General features: G+C 53.9%; 1 protein-coding gene across 1 annotated transcript in view; it reads left to right on the forward strand.

Annotated features, from left to right (window-relative positions):
* Positions 1-6,573, forward strand: part of CD34 (CD34 molecule) — a 28,966-nt gene extending 22,393 nt beyond the window's left edge. Inside the window, exons 6-9 of the mRNA XM_026077245.1 lie at positions 2,331-2,478; positions 2,789-2,829; positions 4,062-4,226; positions 6,055-6,573. Of these exons, the coding sequence (XP_025933030.1) occupies positions 2,331-2,478; positions 2,789-2,829; positions 4,062-4,226; positions 6,055-6,246 (546 nt within the window). The 3' untranslated portion in view covers positions 6,247-6,573. The remainder of the gene's footprint in view (positions 1-2,330; positions 2,479-2,788; positions 2,830-4,061; positions 4,227-6,054) is intronic.
* The last annotated feature ends 3,278 nt before the right edge of the window (positions 6,574-9,851 follow it).

Raw genomic sequence — 9,851 nt, forward strand, 5'->3', positions numbered from 1 at the left:
AGGTCGAGGAGGACCCCAGGGGAGGCTCACAGTAGTCCTAGGAGGACCCCGAGAGGAGGACCACAGAAGGTTGAGGAGGACCCCAGGGGAGGCTCACAGTAGCCCGAGGAGGACCCCAGAGGGACGATCCCAGCAGTCCCAGGGGAAATACAACCCCCCCCGGTTGCGGGAAACCTCCTTTTTCATGATTAAGCCTGGGGTCGGTTTAGCTTCTGAGGCATCTTCCACCATGTTTAACAGGAAATCTCCTTTGYTCTTCTTCTTCCTCCTCCCTGCTGGGAATGTGTTCGTCTCTCCTTGCCCTGCCAGCTGCCGTAGGAAAGCAAACAGGCCGTATTAGGGGGAAAGGGTGGGAGATCCGTGTCCTGAGCCACACTGGCTCGAGGGAATCCCAGGCTCTCCGTAACTGCCCTTGGTCTTTGGCACCCAAAATTAAATATTTGTAAAAGCAAGAGACGGATCAGCTGAGACGCTGTTGTGGTTGGGGAGAAATAAACCTTTCATGCATGAGGTTTAACTCGCAAYGCAGGCCAGATGGTGCTGGATCCTGTGGGACGGCAGCCTTGGCAATGCCCTGGGTATGAAATGACGGGGATTAATTTTATTTCTGCTGGTCAGTCATGTTGAGACGATTTAGGATGACTGAGTTCTTACTTGACTTCTCTCTATAAACTGCCTATTAAATGGCATTTAGACTTGTTTATGTTTGTGGCTGCAGTTTAGCAAGAATTCATGTCCCAACTCCCGTGGGAGTAAATGAGTCTGATCACAGGTGCCATCTAGTGGTAAAGACACCTTCTCCCAGGCACAGGTTTTATACATATTTATATTCTGCATGTGYTATATGCGTACAGACAAAAATGGATGCATATTTAATATACAGGATATAKTATAGAGCCGTATCTGATTGTGCACACTCTTAACCTTCCCCCATGGGAAATGAGTCAAACTGCAGCACTTTTACCCTGTTTTTCTGGGAGCTCTTATCCCACCGCAGGCCTCTCCTCRTGCCTCCACCTTAACTAATCATCAAGGGGGGAAAAGCTGCTCGGCTTTAGAAGTGATGTCAGTTGCTGAACCTGGGAAACAGATAAGAGCGTCTGAGCAGCGAGCAGATAGGAGGGACTGTGCCGTGTCTCTCTTTCCTGCTGGCTTTTCCCAAAGCAAATGAGCAATAAGCTGGCACCCAGCTCTGCTAATTGCAAAGGGAAACTCTGACACTCAAATGAGTTCTTTCCACAGCAGAGAAAGGAAAATACACACTTGGGTCTCTTGTTCCGTCTTGGCCTTTCTAAGCCCAAGCCAAGCTCTGTAGGAACAGCTGAAAATGATTTATTTGTTATTCTCTCATGGATGAGTTTCTGCATTTTTGTAAGCTAAGAGTATGTGATGATTAGCRCACGATACCGAGACAATTCCAGTTCAGAGAGAGGGACGGTCCGGAAAGGCCAGGCTCGGCAGGACGCTGTAAACCAGGCAGGACTTGCTCCCGGCGGCACAGCCCTTCCTTGAGGGCGTTTGCTGTGGGAGTCCACGGAGGGGACAGGCAGGACACAGTCACCTGAAACCGGAGGGAAACGACCACGTCCCAGGCTGGGGGAAGATTGGGGAAGCTGATAACCTGTTTTAGCAAATTTGGGCTCTGACCCCAAGCCTGGCTGTGTTGGCAGAGAGATGCTAGGAGAAGGCCTATCCTGTTTGACATAAATTGGCTAGCAGAAGGGAAAGGCTGTGGCTCCTCTCTTCTCTTCCTCTTCCACCCGAGAGTCAGTTCGGCTCTAAAATGTGAGAAATTTGTATTTTTTTTTCCCCCCAGCCTTTGATCACAACCTAGCAAAAACACTAAAGACATTTCCTAAACAGGAAAGGTAACTGCTTCTTTGTTATTTCCCTCCTTTCCCAGACCCTGCCGGGGATGCTGAAACAATAGGGCCTCTTCAGGCTGCTTTTTCATTCCAAAAATCGAAGGGACTGGCCCAGGCAATTCAGATGCTAAATTTAGCTTTGTTTAAATGGCATTTGCAAGAGTTGCTAATAATATCTTCATTTCATTTATTCTCGTAAAGTTAAGAAACAAGTCCCAACACCTTGGTTTGCTAGGTGAAGGTATGAGTGCGCAAAGCAGTGATGAGCTGGGATTCGAAGGTCTCACCCCCAGTCCAGCGCTCAGTKTGCTAGATGTTATTGCTTCTGCACAGCACAGACGAGCCACCAAAATACAACAYGCGTGTGCACAACATTACAAGTAGAAGACGCATCTTCAGTATAACTGAGATGGAGAATTAGTCAGTTTGGTTGGTTTAATGGCTGTCTGTTTGAAAATCTTGCAGAAACATTTTTTGGAGATGAAGGGATCCGAGCTATGGAGTGCAATATGTGAAGAGGGCGCGCACCGTGTTCCTTCCCCCTGCCAGATCAAACTCGCCAAATCCGAGGTGGACCGTGACTGCATGCTCCTCATCCTCGTCGGTGAAAGAGGTCAGCTGGATTAATCCCGATGGCTGAGTGTGACCTAGGTGTGGGCAATGGGCGTGTAGGGACTGTTTATGGGGAAGGGCTGTAGGACACAAAACCCTCAGTTACATCCTGGAAGGATGTAACTTCTCTTGGCAACTACCATGCTTTCTTCTTGGGTCTTGCTAGAGCCGCGGGGTCATAGCCCTTCCCGCAGAGCCGAGCAGGGGCTCGCGGCTTCCTTGCGTTCAGCAATGGCCAAGCTCTGCAGCATTGACGCCACCTGCAGCATTGCCCTCCCTGTAACATGCCTTTCCTGTTCCAAAAATTGCAGATCCTGCTACAGACATGCTCCAGGAATCTCACTGGGAGAAGGTAAGTTCTTTGAGCTCATTGCTGGGGAGACTGGATGGCCTGGATGGCTGGAGAATGGAGACTTTTCAGATTGTCAGTGTCAGATACCAGGCTGCCGGTATCTGAACCCATCTCCCTCTGAGGCACTTGTTGGCTCTTGGTGTGTGAGATGGTTTCAGCCCCTCTCGCTGGTGGAAGGTGCCACCCCCCCCCCCCCCGAGCAAACRGCTCTTGGGCACGGCAAGAGAGAGCAGTGAGCTACGGGGCTGTGACCGCTGAGCTCCTTGCCCTGACCTGATGTCAGGTGAGGCTGGACGATGCTCGCTGTGTGTGCGCATCCCGCGGGGTATCCGTTCAGGACATAACCGGGGAGCTTCCAGCCTGCGGGTAGGGAAATCCAAGCGTGTTCGGAGTTGCAAGCCAGCGAGGAAAGATGTGTCACCTTGCTGCGGGTGGTACTATTAAAAATAGGTTTAAAGGGTTCAGCAGAACCACTTTTGGGTGACTAACCAGTGACTTGCTGGAGAAGCGCTCATCACTGAGGACTTGCCTCTGAACACAAGACCTCCCAGATGCTCCTCAGCCTGGACACCCAAAATCCCAAATCATTTCTGCAAATCCAGGACATACATACATACTCTCTATTTTAATATTTTGCAAACAGCAGCACTGTAGCACCACTATTATAAATACTGAAGGCAGCAATGCTTGAAATGGCTACTGTAAAATTCTGTGGTATTTTCTTAAAAAAAAAAAGCGCTAGAGCCCCAACAATAACTCTTAGTGTGTAATTGGCACTCTGCATCTTCAAAGTACCACGYTGATATTAATTAATTCCTCCTCTCAGCACTCCAGTGAGGCTGCCATCAGCTTGTAAAGCTGAACTCCAGGTGCCTGTATAAACGGCAGGCAGCAGCGCTGCGCCGGCGGTGCACGGAGATATTTCATCTGTGCGGACGYGTGCTCTCGATCTCCGGACCCAGAGCACTCTCGTCCGAGGTAGAAAACTTCGGCGCGCTACAAAAAAGCATTTAGGATGCGAGCGAGCCCGTGCCGCCCCTCGGCTGAGGATGCGGAAGCCCCCAGGGACGGCGCGGCGCTCGGCGCCCAACTTTGTTTACGCGAAGTGCGAAGGGGAGGTGAAGAGCAGCATTGTTTCGGAGCGCGGTGCGTGTGCAGCAGATGCGCGGGTTTCCTGTTTGCGAGACTCTTGGCCCTGTTCGGTGGTTTTTGTTTTTTGTTTTTTCCCCCAGTTTGGAATAAAATCCCTGAAACGGGGGAGTGTGAGGAGCCACCAGGACTTTTCTCGGAAGACGCTGATCGCCTTGGTCACGTCTGGACTCTTGCTGGCGTTCCTGGGTTTGGCTGGATACTTCCTCATGAAACGGCGGAGCTGGAGCCCCATGGGCGAGAGGCTGGTTAGTGCTTACAGGTGGCAGAACGGCAAATAGAGAGCAGCCCCGGGCAGGCGGCGCGCGGCGGAGGGAGCCCGCAGAGCCGCCGACGGCGGCGCCAGCTGCCGGGGTCTCCGAGCGCGCGTCCCCGCGTCCTTCGGCTCGCTCCCTCGCGCGGATATACGTATTGCTAGGTGCGACAGGATGGGCTGGAAATCCGGGCCCTCTGCTCCGAGCGGCACCAGAGGCGCGTCCGCGGGGAGCTCGGGGACTTTGTGACCGCGGCTGGTTTGGCCTGGGGAAGCTGCAGGGCACGAGCGGGGCCCCGCGGGCCGCCCCGGAGCCTCGGTCGGAGGGGGAGGAAGGAAATCTCTCTTCCCTTCTAAAATTAGCTTTTTGTTCACGGCTCACTTGGGAAAACTGCCCCTTTCTCTCCATTGCTTCCAGCTCTAACACCTATTTTTGCTCAGCAGTAAGAACTCCTCCAGCAAGACCCCTCCAGAGACACCAAAACCTTATGAATTTGTCACTAAAAGTGACATACTTTAACTTTTCACGCACGGAATTTAAGGATGGGTTATATGTCTGTCTTGTACCGATGCTGTAATAAAGGCTATTTCTCCCCCTCACTTCACTAATACTGATAATAAAATATACCAAGAAAGAAAGAAAAAGACATTTTTCCTATTTCTGTTTTCCCCCTTTGCAGACAGGCTGACCTCGGAGGACGTCGCCCTTACCCGTGACTTGCCCCTAGGTGTAAAGCGAAGAGGGGCCGTGCCGCTCTCCTCGCGCTGACCGCGGGGGCACGCACAGTCGCGCTCAGGGAAGCCCTTAGATCTGTTGCCGGAAAGGGCTCTGCCAGCACCTGCACGTGCGAATTCAGGGGCACGTGCACAAGACAGGCACATCATCGGGGCTGCCGAGCGCTTTTTGCCTCCGAGCGCTGCCTCCTGCGCGCAGCCCGGCAAAGCCCGGGAGCACCTGTGGCTTGAAGCTGCCTGTGTGAGCACGGGGCAGTTTTAATCCAGTTTCTAGGTGACACGTGCGTCTCTCTGCCGTAGCCACGGGTCAGCGAAGGCGCCAGGCAGGAGGCTTGCGCCTGGTACGCTTAGAGCGGAGCGGAGCCGTTTATGGAAAAGACGGGGCAGCCGTTCAGCTGCACTGCTGGGCATGTTGGAGGCAGCAACGCGAGCACGGGGCAGCCTTGGGCTCGCCCAGCTGGCACTCGCAGCCCGGAGCCCCAGCTCCTGTGTGCCTTGCTCCCAGGCCTGCCGGAGACGAGGGACGGGGTCCCGGGGACCAAGGCGGCTGCTTGGGTCTCGTTCTCCATCCTCCGGAGCCGCCTGCTCCTCGCAGCAATAACCGCAAGGAGCCGGAGAGCAGGTCTTTGCGTTGCAGGCAGCGGGTACCCCGCTCTGCAGGCAGGGGTAGCTGGAACGCGGTCCTGCCCTTCGGTTAGCATGTTATTTAAACGTKGGCTGGGAGGAGGAAGGAGGGGGAGGACGTTTCCACAGCTCCCACTCAACGGCGATTCTTCCTCGCCCAGCGGAAAGCAGAGCCGGTCTGCGACGGGGTAGGCTTGCAAACGCTCGAGGCAGGGACGGCTCAAAAGCCTGGTCAGCTGAAGGGAACAAAACCCTGACGGCTTCTCTTTTTTGGGTCAAGGAGCAAAGGATGGAGTTTCTGGCCGGTGTTCCCGCCTAGTCGTGCCGCAGCCGGTCTCACCCGCGGGAGCAGCTTCCCCTGCCGGCGGTCGTCTCGGGGCTCGCGGAGCCAAGCCGCCGCCGGGGCTCGTCGCCGGCCGCTGCCCGTCCCTAACTCTGCCCTTGTTGTTTATGTGCCCGTTCAGGGGGAAGACCCGTATTACATGGAGAACGGCAGCCAGGGCAACGCGACGGTCACGACGGCCCCCCACGAGCCGCCCGAGCCGCAGGAGAAGCCAAACCTCAACGGAGGGGCTCAGGAGAACGGCACGGGCCAGGCGTCCTCGCAGAACGGACGCTCGGCCAAGCAGCACAGCGTTGCTGACACCCAAATGTGAAATGTGTGCAGGGCAGTGCTTCGTTAGCGCGACTGATTGATTGACCAGGGCAGCRGAGGGGACGGGGAGGGCAAGAATTTTCTACGGACAGTTAGGGGCTTGCAGACCTTCTTTATTTCTGTGAAGACCTCTCCGATCAGCCCAAAGCACATTAAACTCCAGAGCTACCCAAGACCTGTGTCGCTGCCTCCACTTAGCTCGCCCGCTGACCACACGAGAAACTTCTTTGCTGCCGTCCTCTGCTTTTGTTATTAAAGAGCATAATGAGAAACGCAAGTGCCACTTAGCCGCTGAACAGCTTTTAAGTGGAGATATAGATAGGTTGAAGCTACAGAAGCCTTGATCCAAACAACCAAAACTTTTGGTGGGAGTTAGGCTGATTAAAATAGTTAAGGTTTCAATGACAAAACCCTCTCAGGTTTCAGGTAATTTTGGATATAAGAGTTGGTTTTCAACTCGTCTTTACATTTAAGTGCAGATTTTTTTTTTTTTTCTTTCTTAACAATATGTCAAGCATTTAACACCCCTACTTGTGCTTTATGTCTTTTTTAGCATTTCCCACTCCTGTAGAATTTCCTGAAGCTGTATGTAAAACTCTCCATGTGGAATTGAAGGTTGAAATGTGAATAGACCTTGAACTCATTTTTTTTTAATCCTGCCAGTATGCAGGTAGTTGTTTTACAGTAAAAATCTTCCCTGGTCTCCTCATCTCAGGGACTCGAGACAGTGTTTGACAAGACAGAGCAGGTAATCAACCACTCGTGTGCGCAGGTGAGACAGAGACCATCCGATACTGCTTTACACAGCTCTGCACGTGCTCTGCACCGCTTGCAGTCGTATCACCCTCTCCCGTGACACAAGCAGCAGCTATCACCTAGGATAGGACTTCGGGAATAAAAGGTGCCAAAGGACTCCCAACCGAATGAGAAAAATAGGTACATCATGCTAGAGAGAGCCCTTAGTTTTGCCACGGGTGTTTTTCCCTCCGCATTCAGCAATGGGTACACGAAAACAGTATTTTTCGCTCTTCAGCAGCAAAAGGCCGGCACTGCAATCCTCGAGCAGCAGCAAGCCCTGGCTCTGCACCGGTCCTGCTCCCGAGGACGGCAGTGCTGCAAGCCCGGCTGCGGCGCTGCGGTCGGAGCCGCGCGGCCCCGGGAGGAGCCGAGCCGAGCCGAGCCGAGCCGAGCCGAGCTGAGCCGCGAGGGCGTTTTGCATCGGGGCTGCGGGACGAACCCGCTCTCCGCGCGCGCCCATGGAGGCTGAGCTCCGGCTGGGCGCCAAGCGGATCCCTCGGACACGTGTCCTCTGGCACCGCTTTCCGACGGGTCCGGGCGTCCAGCGGCAGCGCCGCGACCTCCTTCCCAAAAAGCCTGGGCGTGTCGGCGGGAAGGGGAGCGTGTGCCTCAGGGAGACGCTTCCCGCAGTCCCAAGTAAGTGCGGTCTGCGTTTCGCGAGCCAAAAAGAGGGTTGTGCAAGGCCGGTAYGGGCCGCGCAAGACAGCAGGCCCTTAGTCATGCCCCAAGCTCCGCTGGAGCCAGTAGCAACCTCTGCATCAGAAATAAGAACAAAAACGAGCCTTGAAGCTATTCTACCCTCTCACTAGCGGATCCACTGCAACCTTTTCTCGGTGCTGAGGTGCCCTGGTGACTGAGGGGAAGGTTTTCTTTTGGTACAGTGCTTCAGGGAAGGAGAGTGATGTCCCATCTGCATTACCTGGGTCCGTTTGCACGGGTGCAAGCGTCATTTAAGCGTGGTTTAAAACATTTTACCTTTCATTTGTGTGAATTGCTTCTCCAAATCTATCTGTAAATAATCTCCATTGAAAAAAAAAACATCATTAAAAATCAACTTCTCTGTTGTGTTCTTGGAACAACAGACTGTTTATTCCACTGGGAACCGTGGCTCTGGCTGAGCCGTGTGCCAGCGCAGCGAGAGGACAACGCCTCACGGAGCAGTTGTTTTCCAATAGAAATACTATGACTAAAAGCTGTGGCTCGTTCTTTGCGCCTCTTCCCCGTCTTTCAGCAAACACGCTGGCAGAACAAGTGAAACGCGTTAAATTATTAAGCCTCATTTGTTTGTATTATGATGTCCGAGATGCCCACCTTGTCGCTGGGATAAGCACAGGACGCCGCAGTCTCCCCGGCTGCCATGCCGGCTCCGCGTCCGAGCCGAGAGCCGGGGCGCGCGCGCGTCGCGGTGACGGTGCTTCGGGGCTGCCCGCAGCTCCGGCCGTGCACAACGCTCCCGCGAAGATCGAGGCTCCCTCGCGCCGTGCAATCACCAGGGACGCCTCCGGCCTCGCGGAATCTGTGTTTTGACTAGACCTGGAGGATGCGGTGCAGGAGGGGGGGACTAGAAGCTCGGAGATGCGGAACGGCTTTCTTATCTCGGCTGCCTGGAGGAGCCGGCCAGAAAAGGTCTCGCCCTGCATTGCTCCTCGCAGCAAATGACKGGGAAGTTTCTGTCCGAGCTACGGGAAGTTCCCGCAGGGGAGGGAGCCGCTCGTGCCGTGGTGCTTTGTGCAGCTACGCTGCTGCCTTCTCCTTCCAGCCCCTCTTCAGGCAAACGAGGCGACGCGTCTAGGGCAGACCCGCGGGTTTTACYTGCGGCAGTGACTTCAGCCGCTGCAGGATTTACAAACGTTACACGTATTATATGTTATTTGCGCTATAGACGATTACAAATACACAGTTTGAAATCTTTGAGCAGAAAAATTTCCATCGTGTCGCATTTATAGGCGTGGGGCCTGTTTGCTAGTTACTTCACAAGGTAAAGTGGGATAGGAAGTTTTGCCTAACGAACCCGATTCAACCTGCAATTGCTGGGTATTGCTAATTTTGGACAGTTGCTGTACAAACCGTCACTTCCCCGGGAAGGGTTCCCCTGCCCCGGCCCCAGCACCGCCCGAGGTGCCAGAAGAGCCGCCCGGGAGGCGACAGCTCCGGCTCAGGGAGCAGCTGAGCGTTGCAGTGCAAAGGCTTGGTGCAGCCTCCGGTCTGCGTCCCGGTGCCCGGCTGTCCGCGAGAGCCCGAGAAAAACAGAGCAGTGCCCCGTGCAGCGACAGCACGAGGTGATGCCTGGCCCTTGGCCTGAGCAGGTCGTGCTCAGGTTGTGTCCCTGCCTAGAGGGCAGAGGTAAGATCTTGCCGCTCCCTGTGTGCTGAGAAAAACYGCTGCTGTCAGTTTTATCGTGGTTCACGGCAAGCTAACCTCCTGCCGTGCRTCCTAAAGACTGCCTGTAAGTGCAATATATGCAGGGAAACTAAATGCCTTTCTCTCCTGTGAGCTGTGGCTTCCGCAGAATGCAGCGGAAATTCTCTTAAAGGCTTTATTTTCAATACATTGTAAAATAGTTTCTTTCTTTTTTTTTTGGCAACTGTTTATTTAATCAATCAGCGCTACTTGCTGTATCAAACCTAAGAGCTCCCATCCCACCTCAGGTGCATTTTTCACGGCTCAGGGTACGTCCAACAGCCAAACTGAGACAATGCAGTTATTACAGTCAATTGCTCCRGCAAAACAAAAGCTTTTTCTAAAGCATCCACATCAAGGGAAACGCTGAGAGTGGTGGTGGCCGGCCAGGGACGGTGCTGCCCGAGG

This window comes from Apteryx rowi, unplaced genomic scaffold, assembly GCF_003343035.1.
Source record: "Apteryx rowi isolate R43461 unplaced genomic scaffold, aptRow1 scaffold_45, whole genome shotgun sequence".
NCBI classification, from domain to species: Eukaryota; Metazoa; Chordata; class Aves; order Apterygiformes; family Apterygidae; genus Apteryx; species Apteryx rowi.